General features: G+C 36.3%; 2 protein-coding genes across 9 annotated transcripts in view; both read left to right on the top strand.

Moving 5' to 3' along the window:
- The window catches only part of evi5a (ecotropic viral integration site 5a), a 24017-nt gene extending 7146 nt beyond the window's left edge, over nucleotides 1–16871 (top strand). The window contains exons 5-16 of one of the 7 annotated variants that reach the window (XM_067362921.1): nucleotides 669–812; nucleotides 2103–2192; nucleotides 2318–2409; nucleotides 2487–2547; nucleotides 2687–2740; nucleotides 2825–2944; nucleotides 3805–3942; nucleotides 4038–4187; nucleotides 7389–7535; nucleotides 8992–9066; nucleotides 16150–16189; nucleotides 16344–16871. In XM_067362921.1, coding sequence (XP_067219022.1) covers nucleotides 669–812; nucleotides 2103–2192; nucleotides 2318–2409; nucleotides 2487–2547; nucleotides 2687–2740; nucleotides 2825–2944; nucleotides 3805–3942; nucleotides 4038–4187; nucleotides 7389–7535; nucleotides 8992–9066; nucleotides 16150–16189; nucleotides 16344–16411 — 1179 coding nt within the window. In that variant the 3' untranslated portion in view covers nucleotides 16412–16871. Of the gene's footprint in view, nucleotides 1–668; nucleotides 813–2102; nucleotides 2193–2317; nucleotides 2410–2486; nucleotides 2548–2686; nucleotides 2741–2824; nucleotides 2945–3804; nucleotides 3943–4037; nucleotides 4304–7388; nucleotides 7536–8991; nucleotides 9067–16149; nucleotides 16190–16343 lie in introns of those variants that run through there. The other 6 variants (XM_067362918.1, XM_067362919.1, XM_067362917.1 and 3 more) reach the window with 6 other exon arrangements.
- A 432-nt stretch (nucleotides 16872–17303) lies between these two features.
- On the top strand, nucleotides 17304–22227 carry gfi1aa (growth factor independent 1A transcription repressor a). Of its 2 annotated transcripts, none has more exons than XM_067362924.1 (7): nucleotides 17304–17404; nucleotides 19567–19730; nucleotides 19817–20002; nucleotides 20104–20483; nucleotides 21303–21440; nucleotides 21527–21692; nucleotides 21829–22227. In XM_067362924.1, the coding sequence occupies exons 2-7, from the start codon at nucleotides 19625–19627 to the stop codon at nucleotides 22005–22007; spliced, it is 1155 nt and encodes a 384-aa protein (XP_067219025.1). In that variant the 5' UTR covers nucleotides 17304–17404; nucleotides 19567–19624; the 3' UTR covers nucleotides 22008–22227. The 2 variants fall into 2 exon arrangements, with proteins under 2 accessions (XP_067219025.1, XP_067219026.1); XM_067362925.1 differs by lacking the exon at nucleotides 17304–17404 and adding an exon at nucleotides 17408–17600.
- Nucleotides 22228–22290: the final 63 nt, after the last annotated feature.

The following is a 22290-nucleotide window of genomic DNA, read 5'->3' as shown; positions in this document are numbered from 1 at the left end:
TATGACAAGAACTTCTGAGTCATAGATGTCCAGATTTGGTGTTATTGGGGATAGTGGGGTAAGCTGTGTCACTTTTTTTACCTAAGTTGTTCTCTAAGCAGTGAGAAAGTAGAAAAATCTTAGATTTCAAGTTATATTTTATATATAATATAAAAATATTAAATAATATGTAATTAATTAAAACAAACAAATGCATAAATAAATTCATATTTTTTTATACATTGGTAATTCAATTTATTCCTGTGATGGTAAAGCTAAATTTTCAGTATCATTACTTCAGTCTTCAGTGTCACACAATCATTCAGAATTCATTCTAATTTGATGATTTGCTGCTCAAGAAATATTTCTTATTATTATCAATGCTGAAAACAGTTGTGCTGCTTAATGTTTTTGTGAAAAAAAAACCTTGCTGACCCCAAACTTTTTAACTGTAGAATATGATATTATATTTTTAGACTTAAAAAAAAAATAATTTTACCTGCCACATAGAAAATTTTAATTTACAAAATGAAAATAAAAGGGGTTTTAACATGAAAGTGCTTATCAATATATTGGGCACATGACAAAATCTGCAGTTTTTTAGAAAAAGGGTGTGACCCATCTTACCCCACTCTCCCCTACAGATCGTGGTCATCTGTTGTCTGAAGATATCTTTCTCTCTCTGATAGGAGCAGCTTCCTGAGCTTCATTCCCACTTCCAGACTCAGGGTTTTCACACCTCCATGTTTTCCTCATCCTGGTTTCTCAACATCCTCCTTTCATCTCTGCCTATCACAGCTGCCATGAGGGCTTTTGATATCTTCATGTGTGAGGTACTTTTAACCACATCACCACATCCCACACTGAATATCATATTTCATATCTATAGAAAATAGATAAGCTAAGAATTTTAGATTTTTTTGATTATTTGTTCATATTCTGAATTAGCTTTTATTTTTCAGTTTTAATTTTATATATATATATATATATATATATATATATATATATATATATATAATATATATATATATATATAATATATATATATATATGTATATATATATATATATATATATATTCATTTTCATAATTTTATGTGGTTTTGTCACATATTTCTATTTAACTTGATTTTTTTTATTTCAGCTTTAGTTTCAGTAAATGTCAGTGTTCAGAGTAAACTTATTTATTCACATCAGTTATATAGGCCTTTTTTCATCTAATATTTATATTTTATTTTAACTTTATTTCAATGACCTAAAAAGATTTTTGATAGTGTTGTCATGACAACTCTTGGAAGTTTGGTATGGTAATAGAGATTGACATGGTAATGGTATGACAATATTAATGAATTTGGTCTTGGCGGAATAGATCTGCTATGCTGCTGCTGCAGAGCAAGTACCAAGACTTGCTACCAATACATTTACAGACATTGCTGTGAGCATGTAAGATATGCTGCTGCTGCTTAAGTTGAATTAATTCATGAATTGAGTTTAATGTGTTGACATAGAACTCCTGTTTAATGTGATAGTTTCATTCTTACATCTACTATAATACAGTATATAGTCCTGGGATTCTTAACGTCAGTGAATAAATACATAGATCCGCAAAGATCATACTCCCCAGTGGTCTGGTGGTAGAACTTTTGTTAATCGTGTCAGAGGTTCTAGGTTCTAATCCACCCTCGTAATTTTTTTTCACATTAAAATCAAAGTTCGTCAGTGATTGTATATCAAGAGCAGGGACATGTTTGTGAATATTTTGTCAGCAGCATTAATCTATAGACTGAAGAGCGATAGACTCAACACATTCCATTGCCAAATCGCTTCTAATTTAACACAAACGAACATCAAATATATACATGTCATTTGCATTAGAAACATACTTGCAGAGAGAAAAAGTTTTTAAAAAGTGGTGGGTACAATATTGACCCTGACAAAAAGTGGTGGGGACACCCGTCCCACCCACAAATTACGCCTATGCTTATCAGCCTGTGTCATCTAGAGTTTCATGCCAGAACTATGCCATTTTATTTTTAGTTAACAATAACAACACTGCCAACAGCATCTATATATGCAGTTAAATTGACAATTTCAGTGATTATTCAGTGACGCATGTGTCTGCAGGGTTTGGAGATTGTCTTCCGGATTGGTTTGGCTGTGCTTCACATGAAGCAGACAGAACTCATCAAGCTTGATATAGAAGGAATGATGAACGTAATGAAGCAATCCACAGAAGCTAAATTTTACTTTTTTTTTTTTTTTTTTTTTTAAATGAATATGACTTTGAAATACTGCCTCTATGAATTTCTTGGTGTTCAGAGTAATACTGTTGTTTTCAGTGCTTGCAGAATCTAGAATCATGGGAATCAGATCCTGATGGGATGATTGAAGCAGCATATCAAATCAATTATAACCCCAGCAGAATGAAACAGTAAGCTAGTCCTTCAACTTTTTCCTCATTTTCCTTGTTCTTCTAGCCTATTATCTGGTTTATTTCACTCATTTTAGACTGAGAAAAGAGTACACATCTATCAAAACTAAAGAGATGGAGGAGCAGGAGGAACTAAATGTGAGTGCTTGATTGTTTCTCTTCACATATTATTTCTCAGCAGCACAAAAAATTCAGTCTTCGGGTTATGAATCGATACCCAAGCTATTTTCAGCCACTTTTTGCAAGTACTTAGTTTGTTTTCTTGCCTTTTCTCAAGGGACTTTCCTCAGAGAACAAATATTTAAAGCATAGACTTGACATTCTGGAGAAGGTGAGCCTATTGCAGTGCCTTTATGTTAAAGTTATGTTAATACATTTTTTCTAAAGATATGTTCTTACTGTGCCGCCCTTCCAGAGGTGCTCTGAGAAACTGGTGTCACAGCTGAAGAAAGAGCTGGAGAAATCTCTGCTAAATGCAGCCAAGTCACAAAACGCTTTAAAGGAGATGCAGGCAAACATCTTGCAGATAGAAGAGGTTTAAATCAAGTCAAATCTTTCATGCAAACCCCTGTCTACCATAAATTAACAATACATTAAGCACAGTTATAGAGTGCTGCGGAGATGAAATATTTTTGTTGGCCAACCAGAATCACCCCGGTTTCCTCAACAAAAACCCAATGGTATTTTTCCATTGCAGAAAATATTGATTTTGTTCAACGTGATATTCTTTACAAATGAATACAACTAATACATATTTAAGCCTAAATACAATCGCCAGAAGTAAAAAGCTAAACATAGGCTATAAACGAACAGTGTGATCACATGACTTCAACAACACCACCACTAAGCTTCCAACAACTATTTCAGTCTTTATTAAAAAAAAAACAAATAAAACATTCTAACTGAAAGTTTGAGTTAGAATAGTTTTCAAAAGCACGATTATAAACACAATGAGGCTGTGAAAGCGGACTAGTGGATATGAGTTGATCTCTTCAATGATGTTTAATGTCCCAGACAACTTCTGTAGTCCCATTTAACCTCTTTTTCAGGACAAAATCAAAGCTTTAAAAAATCACAAGGGGTATTGCTGTTTTTTATGTCATATAATTAAACAGGAAAATATCCTGAGCTTACAGATCTTATTTCAGGCACTGCACAAAAAAAAAACCCATTCAAAAAACTCACTAACTTCAGGACGATTGAACCAGAAGGTTTTGGCCTACAAAAATGCATCATCCCAGCACTCTATTCATAGGTATAGTGAGTTAATGAACATCAGTTATCACATACTGATGCTTAGACAGCTGTGGGGTTGCTTCAGTAATGATAAATGTTTTTGTGTGTGTGTGTGTGTGTGTGTGTGTGTGTGTGTGTGTGTGTGTGTGTGTGTTGTAGAGCAGCGCTGTGCCTGATGAGGACAGCGTGATGTATCTGCAGACGGAGCTAATCAGCTGTAGACTGCGCGAAGCAGTGGCACTCACAGAGCTGAAAGAGCTGAAACAGCACATTAAAGACATGGAAAAGAAATTGCAGGTAACTTTAGATGGCCATAGAAAAAGAAGATATTCAGTGTTCAGTTCAATATACCACAAGTAAGGTTCATCAAAATGTCACTGTGTCACTCTCAGAGGCAGCAGGTGCATGGTGCAGGTCAGCAGAAGGTCAGCAGTGCACAGAATGACCTGCAGGTGGAGCTGTTGAGCACAAGACTGAAGGAAGCGCTCACTCAGGCCGCGCTCAAAGAGAGCCGCCACAGACTGCTGCAGCTGCAGACAGAGGTTAAAATCCTCAGCTGATCATATCTGCTGGTTTTCAGCTTGGTGCACTGCGATATGAGGAACAGAAGAGCAATGAAAGCTTAGTTCAGGTCGCTTACTCCTGGAACTGGTTTCAAGTAAAATTTCACATAACAATACACTTTGATATAAATGTTAGCATTAAACTTTTCCCCCCTATGTTTGACGTATATTTCTGAGTAAAACACCTTCGCGAAAAAGAAAAAATGTAGGACTGGACTTGATTTCGTCTATCAAGAAATTAATTTGATCTCATGTGCGTGACAGGTTGTGCTTTCGTTCCAGTAGACACGTCATCAGAAAAGAGAGTGAGGAAGTGATTTTAATTAAGATTATTTGGGCACATAATTTATTTAAAAATAATGATGTGCGCGTTTTTTTTTTAAGTAACGAAAAAATCATTTATAGCCTAATAAATACAGGTTATTCAAACAAAAAAACTGTTTAACGACCTGCATTTTGAAGTAGCCTAATCTTTCTTCAGGAGCTATAAATGCCATTAAAGTGTGAAAATTAAACTGCGCTAGTCAAAAGAAGCATGCTGCTCCTGCTTGGACAACCCATTCGTGCGAGCAGGAGCAGCACGAACCGCTGACAGCGGCGCAGATCAAGGCAGCAGCGCAGTGTGAATCACGCAATCCGTCTCGCTTCAGTCGGGCTGCGTGATAGAATGGATGACAGATCACAGTTTTTTCTTGTTGTCTTTATCTAGAAAAAAGAAGAAGTTAACCGCTATCAGTTTTTGAGATTTTCAAACTTGCAATACATAGTCCTACACATATACAAATCACAATTATGGAAATTCGAGAACATGACGAGGAAAAGATCACAGCACGCGCATATACACATAAATGTTTGTTTTTCTATAATTGTGAGGACCTCCACTGACGTAATGGTTTTTATACTGTACAAACGGTATATTCTATCCCCCTACACTAACCCTACCCCTAAACAAAACAAAAACATTATGTTTATTAATTATATTTCCTCGTGAGGACCAGCAAAAAGTCCTCACAAAGTAGGGAACCTCAAGTTTTACTAGTAAATCCTAGTAGTAATCCTAGTAGTTAACCCCCCACCCCCTTTTCTTTTAAATTCATGTTGGAAATGTGGTATTCAATGTCTACTTTAAACCTGAAAATGAACAAAAGTTTAGGTTTTTGAAAAGTTAAAACAGTGAATCAAAAAGCTAGGCGTACTAACAGGGGCGTAGGAACCACTTTGACATTGGGGGGGACATTTTGGCCATTATGAATCAACGTCCATCTCGCCACCATAATAGTAACATACAGTATTGTGACGTCACGTGGTACGACATATATGACCCTGCTGTGCCACCTGCCTCTCCTTTTATCTCGTCCATGGCTGCATCATGGCTCTCCTAATAAATTAACAAATGTAGCCAATATGATATTGCAAACAAAGTAATAGTGGACTTATACATGGTCAGTTATGTTTATCGTGGGCTCTTCTGTATGTGAAAAATTTATAAAAGGCAAAAACTTTAATAGTCATCATTAATTCCTTTTAAGACCTCACCTCACAACCTCCACCTGTTACTTCATGTGCCACTCCTTCCTCACCTGCCTCTTTCCTGATAATACCAGCCTTCTCCTGATGACAAATTATAATTTTTTAATGTAAATATAGGCTTGGTAAATGAAGGTTATGATGTCGCCCTGTCCTTGTGTAAAATGTGTTGTATTATAACTATTTACACTAACCTTACTCTTTGTAAAAAACTTCAGCAACGTTATTTCCTTTGGTTTTATTTTTTTCTGTGGTGGCATTATGCTGAAAAGAGATGAGAGAACGTTTTACTTTTGCTAAGGTTAACACAGAGAAATCGATTGCCCGCTATATGGCTATCTACCTAACGTAACGTTAACCTCCTCTCGCAAAGCATAACATACGTGCCATACAAAATTCCACTGTTGATTTAATGTCATGCCTCGTATCCATAATTCAGTTTTAAAAAGCTTGTTAATTTAAACCGCTTGACTGAGACTAATTTACCTCATACAAAGTCGAGTCGTTCAAAGCTGGTGCGCACCAATAACGTATTTGAATGTTCGTAGTGTAATGTTGACTTCTCTCTACCAATCAGATGCTCCGAGTCCGACTATAGGTGAAAAGTGAAGAATATGAAGCTGGTGATTGGCGAATGGTGATTATTCAAACATGAATGAAATCACTCTGGGTTTGACTGACAAAACCGAATATCTTCTTCGTCGCGTATTCAAAATAAAAGTTCAAAATGTACAGTTATTGTTCCTGCGGTGTATAGGCTAATTTTTGGGTGGGACACATGCAGCATTTTCCAATATTGAGGGGGACACGTCCCCCCCGTCCCCCCCGGTTCCTACGCCAGTGCGTACTAACCAAAACAATGACGTTTTTGGTTAATAACTTTATGTTGGGATAACACGGACCATATTAAAGAGTTAGTTCACCCAAAAATGAAAATAATGTCATTTACTACTCACCCTCATGTCATTCTACACCCGTAAGACCTTCGATCATCTTTGGAACACAAATTAAGATATTTTGATGAAATCTGATGGCTCAGTGAGGCCTCTATAGACAGCAATGCCATTGTAACTCTCAAGATCCATAAAGGTACTAAAAACACATTTAAAACAGTTCATGTGAGTTCAGTGGTTCTACCTTTATATTATAAAGCGATGAGAATACTTTTTATGCACCAAAAAAAACATAAAAAAAAAAAAAAAAAGACTTTTCAACAATATAGTGATGGGCCGATTTCAAAACACTGCTTCGGAGCTTTATGAATCGAATCAATGATTCGGAGTGCCAAAGTCACGTGATTGCAGCAGTTTAGTCGTTTGACAGGAGATTCGAATCACTTATTATGGTAACATAGAATTATAGCTGTTTGTTCTCTTCCCACTTTTTTCAGATTGTGTGTTTGTTTGTTTTTATTCAAATGCATATACATATTTTAACCAATTTGAAAAATTGTCATTGTGAAACATCATGATGAAACATCCTGATATTTCAAAATTATTCTTATCTCTGATTAGGAAACATTACAGTCTAGAATAGAGGTGTGTAAGACATGTCTCCTAAATCCGATTCTGACAAACTTAAATCTATGTCCTCACATGGTTATTAAATGTGACTCGATTCAGTCCTTTAATGTGAACTGTTTTATTATCACAGAACAAAATTCACAGTAACCAGCTAAAGCGTACTGAAGCGCACATAAACAGTCAGCGAGATCATCTACAGGAGTTGACATCACTGAACCAAGACCTGTGCAGCCAATTACAACAGAGCAGACAACAGTTTTCAGCTGTTCAATACAAGGTAACACCACACCTGACATCATCTGCTATTTGACAGTCTGGAGGTGTCTAATTACAGTGTCATTTACCCTCGTTGACTTCCTTCAGGCTAAATTCATCCTGCATGACCATGACGAGCATCATTAAACTTCTCTCATTCATCCCAGCTCTGTGTTCAAGTAAAATTCTCAGTTCACTACAAGTTAAGCCAAAGTCCCTATAAGACAAGTCATTTCACTCGGCGGCCATCTTTGAAACGCCTCTCGGGCATCCTGGGCATCATGCCCTATCTCTTTGAATGGGGAAACATCAAATTCTCCAAAACTGTTCGCCAACCTTACAATTAAATTTCATATTTAAAATCACCAATGAAATCTAACAACAACCGGCTCATAAATTTAGTTTCTAAACGCTCGAATCATGACAAAAAAAAAAACTATTTTTCAGGCTGGATCAAGCTAATGCGCATGCGCAGACCTAAATGCGCATCTCTTCGGAGGCGCGCGTCTGACTGTTTCTATAGAAACTGGTGATTCTAACGGCCGCTGAAGTGACGTGATGACTTTACCAGTCGGCGATTGGCTCTTATTTAGAAGGCGGGACTTATTCCGCCATATTAGACGTTACACTTTCTTTCATTCAAAACAATACAAGTGACACGTCTTGTGTTATTCTATAGTCTTTGGTAAGCTCAGTTGACAGGATTGAGGAGTGGGGAATATATTTGATTACCAAAAAATAGTCCACACTTTTCTATAAAAAAAAAGAAGAAGCAGCAAAAATCTGGCTTACAGTGAGACATTTACAATGGACATGAATAGAGCCAATCCATAAACACTAAAATACTCACTGTTTCCATAAAACAATGTGTTCAAATGAATCCGGAACAGTAGAGGAAAAGAAAGCACCCCACAATACACAAGCCTTTTCCATGAGCACTAATCACAGTCCACAAACAAAAACACAGTTCATAGTAAAGCTGAAATCAGCAACTGTTCCATTTATTCATCACACATGACTTGTGTAAAAGTGGCCTGTCTGTTGATCACCCAAACAGAACAGACTTGAGGGAAATGGTATCTTCTGCTTTTTCTAGAAGCAAACCTACGATAACATCTTTCTCACTCTCTTGGCCGAGTCTTCAGATGCTGGCGTAGTTCACACACTCAGACCATTCCTCCACATCACACTTGTCTATCAGCTCTTTTATGCAGAAGTGATTTTGCAAGAAAATGCCAACATTGTATCTCACTTTACAGTAATGTGAAACAAATGCTTGCTTGCATTAATGTCACTCTCAAAGAGTTCCGGATGGGCTAGTCTGGCATGATGGTGGTTGACAAAAAGATTCAGATAAATTCAAATCTGATTTCAAAACACCTAATGTTACTTCATTGCTGACATTGTTGCGTTTAGCAGCCTGTTTGCATCATTTGCTGTGCTTCAATGAAATTAAGGGTTGTTTACCTTTTCTCCAGCGAAAAGAAAAGCAGGACGAGAACATGACCATCATCGCAAGTCTTCAAAAGCAGATTACAGAGTTACAAAATCAAGTATGTCTGACCTTTTTCATTTCATGGCACATCGGTTTCCCTTTTTGCACTTTAACAGGCCCAGCAGTGTAACTATCCATAGCTAAGACTGAATGCCAGATTTGCTAACAAGTGGTTGGACAATCCAACCCGATCTCACGACAGTTTGTATGTATTTTATGAGGTGGCAAATTTGAACAACCTCGCTCATACAAATTTGTAAGTTTTTTGCTAAATCGTACATATTTTAAGAGTTGCCAAATTCGTATGAATTCGTACGAATGACTAACCTAACCACGCCCCTAAACTTATCCGTCACTTTAGACAAATTCACACGAATTAGCCACCTCGTAAAATACATTCGAATTGGTCGTGAGATGGCATTGGACAATCAGTATTTGCATTAGCATATGCTAATTCACAAATTAATCATCTACATTTATGAAAACTATTGTAAAGTAAAAGTCTGGCTTTAAAGAGTTAGTTCACCCATGAATAAAAACTCATCAATTACTCACTCTTAATGAGGTTTGTTCTTGTGCATCTAGCAAGTATGGTTGAGTTTGCCATAAAACCAGTCATAAGGGTAAATTTTTTAAATTGAGATTTATACATCATCTGAAACCTGAATAAATAAGCTTTCCATTGATGTATGGTTTGTTATGATAGGATATTTGGCTGAGATACAACCATTTTAAATCTGGAATCTGAGGGTGCAAAAAAATCTAAATATTTGAAGTTGTCCAAATGAAGTCCTTAGCAATGCATATTACTTACAAAAATAATTTTTTTAAATATATTTTCAGTAGGAAATGTACAAAATATTGATAATTTTTTTTGACCCATACAATGTATTGTTGGCTATTGCTATAAATATACTCGTGCGACTTATGACTGATTTTGTGGTCCAGGGTCACATATATGATGTGCTCAGAGTTGGGTGTAACTAATTACTAAGTAATTAATTACTATAATTTAAGGGATTACTCTTTTTCAGTAATTTAATTACAGTTACTTCTGATTTAATTGCATTAAATGCTGTATAGACTGTATAACAATTCTATCTAAAACAATAGTGGATTTAACATTACATTTAATGGCTAATGATATGTTTTTAATTTAAACTTCTCCCTTTAAATACTTTAAATCAGTTCAAAAATAATATATGCAATTTTTTATTATTTATTTGAAAGAATTAAAAGAGCATTTTTTAATGTCTCTCCTTGTATTGTTCAACTGGTCGAGGTTGATATAGGATTATAAGTAATGCAATACTTTTTTAGACAGAGTAATTAGTACAGTAATCTAATTACACTGGCGAATATGTAATTAATTACTTTTTTGGAGTAACTTACGTCATGTGATCTATATTTGAGTTGATCAGTGTTTACATATGAATAAAATCCTTAATTAAATCTGTTCATCATGTAGAGCGATCAAATATTTTGATTAACCGGCTCAATATGGATTACTTTTACAATGCCTTTATGAACTTTTTAAAGCATCAAAGTTTTGATAAAATTATTTTCCAGTGGAGGAACAGACCTCAGGTTTCATTAAAAAAATCTTCATTTGTGTTTGTGGATGAATGAAAGTCATACAGGTTTGGAATGACTTGAGGGCGAGTAATAAATGACAGAATTTTCAATTTTGTGTGAACTATTCCTTTAAAGGTTTAACGTCACAATGAAATGGAAACGTACATCTGAGTGTAAAGGCCTGTTCACACCAAGGACGTTAACTGCAAGGAAATGCAACTGCACAAAGGCACAAAGCCTGTCATTTGCACTCATTCTGAGAGTTGAAATGTCAACATTTTCTATATTTTCATTGTCACTTGCTAGCCACCTTTTACACATCTTGTCAAGCTGAGGTGGTGTACCCAGACAATTAAGTCTTTACAATGAGACAGACTACAATTAGACTCTGCTGTCAGTGTGTCAGAAGCTACACAGTTAAGCTAACAGACATATGAGAATGCTAACGCTAATTACAGCAGCACAACAAGACACAGAGGAACCAAAATGAAACCCCTGTCTTGAAATGAAATTAGTCAAATTCACGTGTCACGATAAGCCGTCAGAGACATGATCATGCACGCATGCTGTGGAGCCAAACTTCTCCTTATTGAGCGAACATTTTCTCAAATAGCCACACAATGGCCAGGAAACTCTTAGCACCTCTCAACACGTCTGCCTCCATGTGATTTGTAGCACCCCACTGTTCAGTAGATTTACAACCAGAAACCCTGGCGTGCAGGTTCACGATGAGCATAGCTGATTACCGAGATAAAGGAAGACCTCCTCCCATTGTAACCGCTTAACCGTGCGGCCTGGTTCATTATTGTCTCGCTACATAGCATTGTCAAAAAAGGTGCTAGTGAGATAAACTGCTGTTCACATGGTGCAACAAGAAGAGAATAAAGCTATCTGACAAACAAGCAGTCAGTATTAATCATTGGTTCTGGAAACTTAGTTTGAGATTTAAAAAATGTAAAAATAGTTTTAAAAATGCCTTTATTTTGTCAGTATTATACTGATTTGGGTGCAGATTTGAGACAAGTGGCGCCAGCACCCGATTTTGTTGCAGCACACCCCACATGACATAATATGTCTTGGAAATGCACATTTGAGAGTACCTTGAGTTTGGACGCATACAGCTGTAAATTTATTTTCACTTTAACAGTAGCATCTGTAAAAATAAAAATAAAAAAATATATATTTTTGGTTAAATGTTTTACTGAGTTTCAAAAGTCTCTGTTTTGGTCCATTTATACTGAAACGCAACCTCTGCGTTTTCAAACTAAAACGGGCTTCAAAGTTTTTTCAAAGTCTCAATTTTTGAGGTTAGAAAATGCCGGCGTAGTGTAAACGACAGACGTGACTGTAGCAAAACTTATGAAGTTTAAAACGAAAACGCACTAGAGTAAACGGGGCCTTAGATCATGACAACAACAGGTAAAACAACACATAAAACTGATAAAAAAAATTCTCTAATTTGGCCTATATTTCATTACAACTTTAATACAATTAATACATGTCTACATTAATAATATAATAAAATTAAATATGAATTTCACACATTTCTGCCACAATACCATGGTTACAGTTAGTTTTACCACAGTAAATCCACAGTAAATGTTGGTGATTTGTGGGTTGAAAAGCCTTCTAACACTCAGGGTCAGTTTTTACCCAGTGGAACATAAGCTATATTTTAAAGTGTTGCATGTTAGCATGTTGTTATTACACTTAATGTTAGTACACTTATTTAAAAAGAGAAGTTTTTTTAAAGTTCGAATAATATTTGATCTACAGAAAAAACAGTGATGAGAGAAACAATTAAAAAAATTACATTTTATTTGAATATATAATTAAATGAAATTTATAAGAACATATAACATAAGAATTATACCAGTATAACTTCTCTTGATTTAACTCATGATTGCTAAAAACATTTATGAAACCTACATAATATATATACATAACCCAAAATTATCACTCATCACGTATTAATTGTACTTTTTTTTACTTAATAAACTGATTTTTATAGTGAAAAATCGTATTCATTTTGCATGCTGCAGTGGTTAATGATATGTGCAGAAGAGCAAACCTTTTTTACATTTTTAAATGCATACTGTTTGGTCATTTAACTTTATTTAGGCTGTAGTTCATTTGGTATCGTTTTTTAAATGTCACTTACATTTGATGTCTGTTTATAGTGTGTATGTGTACGCATATTCATGTTTATCGACAAAATTCGGTCCGAAAAGTGTTTGTTAGATATGGGAAAGAGGCTAAATGTATTTTAAAAAGTATTTTTGAGACAAATCTCAATGTTGATAGTATTCACATCCACATCCATCCGTCCATCCATCCATCCATCATGGTCAAAAAAGTCCTGAATGCATCATAAGGGTCAAGGCTCAGAGCAGTTTCATGAAAAATGACCCAAAAAATTGCATCACAGCACATAACACAGACACACACACACACACACACACACACACACACACACATATCTTTGGACATCTTTTAAAACCATCAACTTGTTTAATACCTATAGCTGGCTTTTATTTCCAATACTATGAAGAAGTTTGATTTTTTTACCAATTTACATAAAGGAACTATCCTGTAGTTTTGATTCTGATGCATACATTTGCTCTGAAGTTTCCTACTCTTTCCTATCTGAAGTGAGCAGAAACATTGTCAGTAGTTTGAGGTCTGGTGAAAAACTGCCGCTGTCTGATAACCTGTAGGTGCGAGGGCCTCTCAACACCTCCTGCTCTCTGACTGATTTTCTGTGGTTTTGGTGGTGGCAAGGGGAACCAGTCTGATTAAATTTGATTGATACTTCTTTCTCAAAATCTGTTTTATACTGATACAGCTGTGTTTGGCTCATAAACTTGTAGTTATGTGTTAGTTAGAAGATCTGGTTTCAGTCTGTATTGATGCAGAAAAATAACGCTGTTCAATTTAAGACGCATTCTTGTCATTGATTCTCACATGTATGGTTTTGAATTGAGCGATGTGTGTGGCTATAATCAATGTCTCCTTTTTTTAAAGAGCTGCTAAGCCGTGCGCCATCTCTGATTGAACTCTGGTTGAGCTGTAGTCTCAAATTCAGAAATAACATTGTGGTTGTGAAAGCTTGTATACATCTCAGTCTTTCTTCCCATAAAGATGCTCTGAGAACACAGAAACCTCAAAACATTATCACGGTTTCTTCGTGCAGCTATTTCAATCACGTACTCACTAAAGAGATGCAGAGAGGCTCAGCTTTAGAAGAAAGCAGAGAAAGAAAAATAGACCTTTCTGAAGTTTTGACCTATTGCTGCAGTCACTGTCTGTTTAAGTCTGTCTTTGGTTTCCTGTTCTTGATGTGAGGAGGTTTGTCACGTTTACACTCTGTGCTGCTTGTGAGAGAACTTAGCTGTGTCTGTCCTTTGTCTTTGCTTCACATTTTCTCTTTATACTCTTATTAGCTTTAATCTAAATGGATTGGATCATTTCTTAGAAGACCATGGTGTCAGAATTTTTTTTATCAAGAGGCAATATTTGCAATTATGGACAATTTCCTGCCTTTATATAGCATTTGAAAATAAATAAATGAATGAATGATTAGGCATTTCATTATTATTATTATTATTATTATTATTATTCATAAAAAACACTTACCTCTAAGAAAATAAATATCTGACTCTACAGGTAGCATCTTAGACACACTAAATCCATTACTATACAGACCTACTACAGATTATTGTGAATTATAGGCCTATTGGAGGTAACAGAAACAGAAACAAAAGATGTACTTTTTTTCTTTGAATATGTCTTTGTCACCTCCAGTGGCACTTGTGGTTAATTCTGGTCAAATCTATGTATGCAGATCTCAATGTAGAAAGATTAGTACTGTGTGTCAAAGTTTAAAGGGATAGTTCACCCAAAAATGAAAACTCTGTTGTTCCAAAAGTGTATTAAATTCTTTCTTCTACTGAATAGCCTACAAAAGAAGATATTTTAAAGAATTTTGGTAACCAAACATTGTAAACCCTAACGCTCAAAATAATTAATGGGTTTGTGTAGGACAAACTTAAATTACTTCAGTCAAATTAACTTTTATGAGTATTATAGCACTGTCTTGACTTTTAAGTTCAAAGAACTGATATATTTTAAGTAACTGAAGTGTTTCATTTTTTTTGAGTTTTATGAACTTATTTCTTTTGATTTAGACTAACTTAAAGCTGCAATATGTAAACAATACTTACAATATGTTTCCAACTGTTTGTAAATCGTGAGAAAACGGCTATTTTAACCAAAGCTCCGGGACGTGTGAGGAGTCGCATGTCAATTGCATCATACCCTAGTTAACCCTCGGTCTGCCTCGGTTTTCAGTTTTATTTTGTAGAAACCATTGAAACACCAAAGACGCTTTAATATATTACACATTTTAATAGACAAGGGAACATTTGTTTTGATATATTTATAGACAGAAAACGAATTATTGTTATATAGCTCAACACGTTTAGTCTTATTGTTTAAATCTAATTTTCTTGATTTTTTTTGCGATTACCATGATTTACCATGCCTCAGAGAAAAACACTATTTTGTGAACTAGCTAACATAGCATAATCAGATGCAGCTTTATTTTTAGTAACAGTAATACAGCATTTCTCTATCATACAATACATTTTAAAATTAATCGCATGCCATTTATCAACACAAGCCATCCAGCATTTAATATGATATTCTAAAATCGATCTGTCTTACTGCAGTGTCCAACAGTGTTTCACAGCAGCCGCCGAGCGAGTGCACAGTAACATTATAACATTTTCAACACAGTCAAATGAATCAAATATAATAAACAGAGCTGCGTTACCTCATACTCATGACCAGAGAAGCAGAAGCGGCGCCGGCGACTGTGTCATAATAAAAGTTCCGCTGCTCGTGAGGCGTGTGTTGCGCAATCGCTCCAGCGACCTCATTCAGCTCCCACAACACTCTGCTTCATACTACAGTAACGTTAATAATCACCTCCATGAACATGATTTCTTCCCGAGTCCTGTCCTGATTATTTCCACCGGCTGTGAGGTGAAGACTATGTCCCAAGATTCCGCTCTCAAACTTGGCGTCATCAAGCTACGTTTTGAATAGGCGCCCCCTGGTGGATGGAAAAACTACATAGACAAACTCAAAGGCCCACTGAAACTGGGCTGGGAATTCTATTTCCCAGCATGCTTTGCCCATGGACTTGTTTTGTTATGCTAATTTAGAAGAGTTTCTGTTAATATGGGTTTTTGGATAGTTACCATCATGGTGACAAGTGGTGCATTCGGCTTGGTTTGAGAACAAATATGTTAAATACTTTAAATTGCTACTCATCCAGCAAGTGCTATATGCTATTGTTAACATGTCAGCAAATTAGCTTTTTCTGAATTACCTTGTTATAGCTAGCTAGTTGTTTGTTAACAAAAATGTTTACATTGGGGTTACATGATCATTTTAACTTATTCGGATTTACAGTGAACCAGTTGATGGGCCTCATTGACTTCCAAAGCCCATCAACTATTTGCTAACCCAAATTCTTTATAATATCTTACTTTGTGTTCAGCAGAAGAAAGAAATTCATACAGTTTTGGAAAAACTTGAGGGTGAGTAAATCATGACAGAATTTTCATTTTTGGGTGAACTATCCCTTTAAGTGTTAATATCACCAGCCCTTATTCGTAAGGTTTTGTGTAATGTTTTCAAACAATATGATTATGTAGTTTTTGTATAATACAAGATTGTTCTCATTCTTCACAGATTCAGAGCCTCTCCAAGTGTACTACATCATTTTCTCAATCCACACCCGCCTCTCTGGAGCACAATGATACCTAAAAATGGACAGCTGCCCTAACATCCCGTCAACCTGTCTCCAGAAGCACTGAGACACTGAAGATGTTCTATTAAGAGTGCGACCCACAGCTGCAGTGTATATGAGAGAGTCTTCACAGCAGCAGCTGTTAATAATGCTGCAACACATTAAGTGTCATGAGCAGAGACACGCTGTGACACTTTTGCCATCACCACTTAAAAGTGACAAAAAGATTTTGCATTCTTAAAAGAAAGAAGAAAAAAAAAACTAATGTTAAATACACTCGTGTTCATCACACAGCACTTTCAAGAACTGTGACACTGTAAAAGAGGATTTAGTCATTTACACATTGTCAGCAATAAACATCTTACTATGGATACTGGTACCGAAAATCCTACTGATTGAACAACACTGATTTTAGTCAAATAAATCTGTATTTGTGCATTTAGGCCTTGTATAATATGAATAAACTGCAATAAAATAGTAATAAATTGCACAAATGTATAATGCACTATTATTCAAATATAAAAGAAATAATAAAAGATTAGGTATTCATTTTAATGAGAAAAAAAGTTCATCACAGAAGAGGTGTATTCAAGTCTCTGTATGTATGAACTGCAGTTTTATGTATTTTTGAATATGCAATAACACCCAGCGTTGGCTGGGATGTTATTCCTGGAAGAGTAATTGCAGAAAACCACACCTGGGACAAATATAAAATCGCCCCACACAGACAAGCCAAAAATCCTAATGTGATTTAGATCACTATGGGCGTCTATCAGACTACATCATAACATAGAATTACTATCATTCATCTTTCAATTGAGATTAAAATGCCCGAGGTTAGGTAGCTGAAAAATTTGTGACTGAGACATGATCAAACACGGTCGCGTTCAGGAAGTTACAATGTGTATTTAAGGCACGTGTTTGCGCTGCTGTAGCTGGAGACGGAGGCAGGACGCGCGCAGCAGTCACATCTCTAGCGGAGCACAACAGCGCAGCGCAACAGGTGAGTCCGGTCCTGACTCAGGACAGTGCGATTCAGAGAGACAGCGTGCTGCAGACCTTAATGATGACGGCTGCTTTGTTTCTCGAGCTTTTACTAGATTTCTAATTGCATTTTGATTCGAATTGAAGTCAGATGTCGTTACTTTTAAGTTTTTCGCTTCGGATAACATTTTCGTTATCTTGACGGCCTGGCCAAGGTAAGCTTGAAGACTCTATAAATTCTGCACATACTTTGCTGGGTCATTGTAACTTTACGGGAAAGATAATAGTGTAGCTATTACAGTTCACACGTCTATGTGTGCGCGCAGCCGGTGCGCCAGAGTTTTTCCCATGCACATTCACTCAGACATGGACACTTGTTTCAGCATTAATGAAGCGGTGTCAGGTCAGATTATACAGCCTCTACGAGGCCTATCAATGCTGTTAAAATGTGGTTGCAGCTGCAGACACAACATTACCTTGCCTAATGCAGGAGTTTTCAAACTGGGGTCCGGAGACCCCCATGGGGCCACAAGGGGGAGCTAGGGGGGGAAACTTCAAATTTAAAAAAAAGAAAAAAGAAAATTGTATTTATACAAAATGGAAAAGGTAACATTTTATCGAAATATGACAATATTTCTGTTTCATTCTGCTTTCTGATATGCTATAATGAGATTAAACACCTACACTGATTCTATTGATAGCCTATAGTTGAACTGTAAAAACTATACTTTTAATAATTATAGTAATCGCTCTTTTCTTTTCAATGTGCTTTAAAGATTAGTTGGTATTTCTGTTGCACGAGTTTCCCGTCTTGCTTGTCTCCTTTACTTTATTCATTGCTGTAAGGCATGAAGCTGCCTTGGAAGAATATTTTTATGAAAAATGTTGGGTACGCTTTATTTTATAACGCTTTATTTTATACATTTTATATTAGCATGCATATTACAAGGTTATTAGCTGTTTATCAGTACTTATAAAGCACATATTAATGCCTTATCCTTCATCCCCCAATCCTTCCTAAATTGAAATGCTACAATATACTATTAACAAGTAATAAATTAGGATTTTATTGAGGCAGATGTAGTTAATAGTGAATATGTGTTCCCCATTCTAAAGTGTTACAAAATGTTGATATTCAAATACATCTTAAAAAGATGAATTAAAAATATTTATCCTACGGTTTATACATATAGCGAAAAGAAAAAAATATATAAAAAAGTAGGCCTGTATTTTCCAGACAATATTATAATCATTTCTTTTGACTTTAGTACAATGACAATATAAAAGCAAGTTATTTAATTTTGGATGTGCCACACTGTCAAAATATCAAAAAACACATTATTCAGCACATTATTCAGTAATTTTATGGAAATTTCTGTTAAAACACAACCTAATGAAATGCGTAATTCAAAATACAGGTAAAACTTTTATCCTTTATATAGCATATATATATATATATATATATATATAAAGTTCATATCTACATGAAATTATTTCTCATGAATGTTGAACTCTTGTCCTAATCAGTTGTTTGTCACGTTTTATAACACTTTTCGTTGTTTTCCAAAAAGATTTGCGCAAGGTAAAGCCGAGACTTACAAATGTACAGAGAGCATCCAGTTAAATAAATTCTATTTAATTTAGCCTAGCCTATATAAATCTTAGCCTAAATTAAGCATGCAAATATTGTGCGTGACGCAGAGATGGCTATTCAATCCTAAACCGTAAAGCCTATTAATATTGTCTAATTTTCTTCCTTATTATTAGGTTAATAAATATGCAGTTTTAAATGCTATTTGAAACGAATTGTTTATTCCCTGTGCTTAGAATTTGATGTTCTTTAAGTCTCGACATCAGGTTATTAACGACCGCAACCAAACCAATTAGTTATTGGCAATAATACCCTGGGCCCCATTTGCAGTCTGTTACTTGGAAGTGACGTGATGTTGATATATCATGCGGACAGAGGATCAGTTTACTAAATAAGGCTTTGAGATCAAGTTGCCAAGAGAGAGCCTATAACAAAGTGCGCCGTGCAGTTCCTCGACCTCAAATCGCTTTTGCTTTATTTGGGAGGTTTTGATTGCAAAAGGCTGCGGGATAGAGATTTGACAGACCTGCTGCTGTGTATATCAGGTGCATTTTTTCACACCGGCGCTGCTCTTGAAATCCACTTTTCAGGCAGGATTGGAGAGCCGTGAGTGATTGATGACCCTGAACCTGATAACGGAGAGTAAACATGCCGAGGTCATTTTTGGTGAAGAGCAAACGGGCGCACAGTTATCATCAACCCCGTTACCTGGACGACAACTGCATCCCAACTGAGAAACTTCTCACGTGCCAAGGTACGAATAGCCTACATTTATCAGTATTAATTAAGCAATGAAACGCGTTAATTAAAATAATGCATTGTGAATATTATTGGGTTTAGAAAGTCAAATGGGGCAAATCCCCGAGAGTCCGGTGGATGTGGGAAATCATTCCCCTAAGGCCAGCATGGTGTGCACGGCGGACCATTCCTCCCAACAGTCCCCGCTGAGCTGCGAGGGCAGTGTGTGTGACCGCTCATCCGACTATGACGACTTCTGGAGACCCCTGTCCTCGGGAACCTCTCCAGGTTGGCGTGTTCTCATGCTAATTTAACAGTTGTGAAACTATAGGGCCTATGCGAAAATACTTATTACGCTTTCTCACTCTATATAACATATCTCACTCTAGATCTGGATAAATCGGTGCCTTCTCCAGACGACTCTCAGCCTTTCGACTTGTCTTTTCGTCCTTATGTTTGGGCCCATTCAACATCCGAGCTCAGACACCTCATTCAGTCTTGCAACCGTGTTTCTGTGGATTCAGAGACATCAATGGGGGTGTATGATGCCATGGACAGAAGGCCGGGTGCCCATCTCCTCATTGAACCAGCACAATCCGGGCGATTTTACCAGGACTATGGCTCCCTGAACACTAACCTGTTGGATAGTAGAGGCTTCTATGCAGACTTCAAGATGTCAACTAAAGTAGCAGAGATTGATTCGGAGTCTGATATCATGTCCACGCGAATTCAACTAAGCGGCTCGTTCAAATGCGTAAAATGCACTAAGGTAAAATAGGTTAAATCAACTTATATTTACATCAACTGTCTGTCCTTTAATGAGCTCTTTTTGAAGCCGTAAATAAAACAAAGATTATTGGAGTGTAGCCGTTTTACGGGAAAATATGAGCTTTTCTAAAGGTTCACGTTTAATTCAAAATGTTATTTGCTGTTTCTTTAATTGTGAAATTTACTTTCTTTTCAGTGTAATAACAAATTGAAATAAAAACTTTTTGTAGACTACTTTTAAGAAAAAGGGGTTCTAGATCCTAGGGTTCTTGACTCAATTTTAAAGAACTCTTTATGCCAAAAAGGTTCTATCGACTACAAGGAGAAATGCGCCTGACAGAACCCTTTAAAGGGATAGTTCACCCCAAAATGAGGGTGAGTAAATGATGACAGAGTTTTCAAGTAGTTCCAAACCTGTATACATTTCTATGTTCTGCTGAACACCAAAGAAGATATTCGGAAGAATGTTTGTAACCAAGCAGATCTCTACAATATGGTAGTCAATGGGGGGCGAGATCTGCTTGGGTACAAACATTATTACAAATATCTTCCCTTGTGTACAGCAGAACAAAGAAATTTATACAGGTTTGGAACAACTTGAGGGTGAGTAAATGATGACAGAGTTTTCATTTTTGGGTGAACTATCCCTTTAAGGTTCTATAGTCTTACGCTATACAAAATTTATAGCCTATTTGTCTATAAAACTTTCGTCTAAAAGATTTTTAAGATCACACGAAACCAAACTAAATCACGACTGTTTAAAATCAAACGGTGAATCATGTTTCTTCTTCTTAACGGTTATGCTTTTGTTTTTGAACAGGTGTTTTCGACCCCTCATGGGTTAGAAGTTCACGTGCGGCGGTCTCACAGTGGCACGAGGCCCTTCGCGTGCGAAATCTGTGGAAAAACGTTCGGCCACGCGGTCAGCCTGGAGCAACATAAAGCTGTCCATTCACAAGTAGGCCTATGCGTGCATTCCCGCAACATTTATTAAGCCAGAATGATAAGCCTCGACTGTCTCAATAATCATCTTTTTACCGGCAGGAAAGAGTCTTCAGCTGCAAAATCTGCGACAAAAGTTTCAAGAGGTCGTCCACTTTGTCCACGCACCTCCTCATCCACTCTGACACCAGACCATATCCCTGTCAGTACTGCGGCAAACGATTCCATCAGAAATCAGATATGAAGAAACACACGTTCATTCATACAGGTGATTTAAATGTTGATACAAAGAAAATAATAATTAGTAGCCGAATCGATTCTTTGAATTGAACTGCGCATGGTCAGGCTGGGTTTGCAAAAGTTGCGTTTGTGCCGAGACTAAAAGAAACCTTCGTATTTCACAGGTGAAAAGCCACACAAGTGTCAGGTGTGTGGAAAAGCCTTCAGTCAGAGTTCAAACCTCATCACACACAGCAGAAAACACACAGGATTCAAGCCTTTCGGATGCGAACTGTGTAGCAAAGGATTTCAGCGCAAAGTAGATCTGAGGAGACACAAAGAAACGCAGCATGGACTAAAATAACGCATTTTTTCCCCTTACTGTTTGTTTGCACATGCATGTGACACTATGTAGAATTAGAAGGTAATATTGTGTGGGTTTTATGGATTTAGAAAATAACATTTATTTGCTGTCAGAGATTTCCGATACACAGTTCCAAGTATTTTATAACAAGCTAGGATATTTTGTTCCAAATATTTATTAAACAAAATATTAGTAAATCCAGCTGAAATTTCATCAAGAGCATTACCTTGCATTTGTATTTAACATGAAATTCTTCAGAGTGAAGAATTCTTAATAAATTCTG

This window comes from Chanodichthys erythropterus, chromosome 16 (genome assembly GCF_024489055.1).
Source record: "Chanodichthys erythropterus isolate Z2021 chromosome 16, ASM2448905v1, whole genome shotgun sequence".
Taxonomy (NCBI): domain Eukaryota; kingdom Metazoa; phylum Chordata; class Actinopteri; order Cypriniformes; family Xenocyprididae; genus Chanodichthys; species Chanodichthys erythropterus.
The sequence above is the reverse complement of the archived record's forward strand: the minus strand, read 5'-3'. Positions and strand labels throughout refer to the sequence as shown.

Excerpts from the sequence above, each read along its gene's own strand:
- gfi1aa (XM_067362924.1), top strand. The coding sequence starts at position 19,625 with ATGCCGAGGTCATTTTTGGTGAAGAGCAAACGGGCGCACAGTTATCAT. Across the intron at positions 19,731-19,816 it reads GAAACTTCTCACGTGCCAAG|AAAGTCAAATGGGGCAAATC; the intron begins GTACGAATAGCC and ends TATTGGGTTTAG. Across the intron at positions 20,003-20,103 it reads GTCCTCGGGAACCTCTCCAG|ATCTGGATAAATCGGTGCCT; the intron begins GTTGGCGTGTTC and ends ATCTCACTCTAG.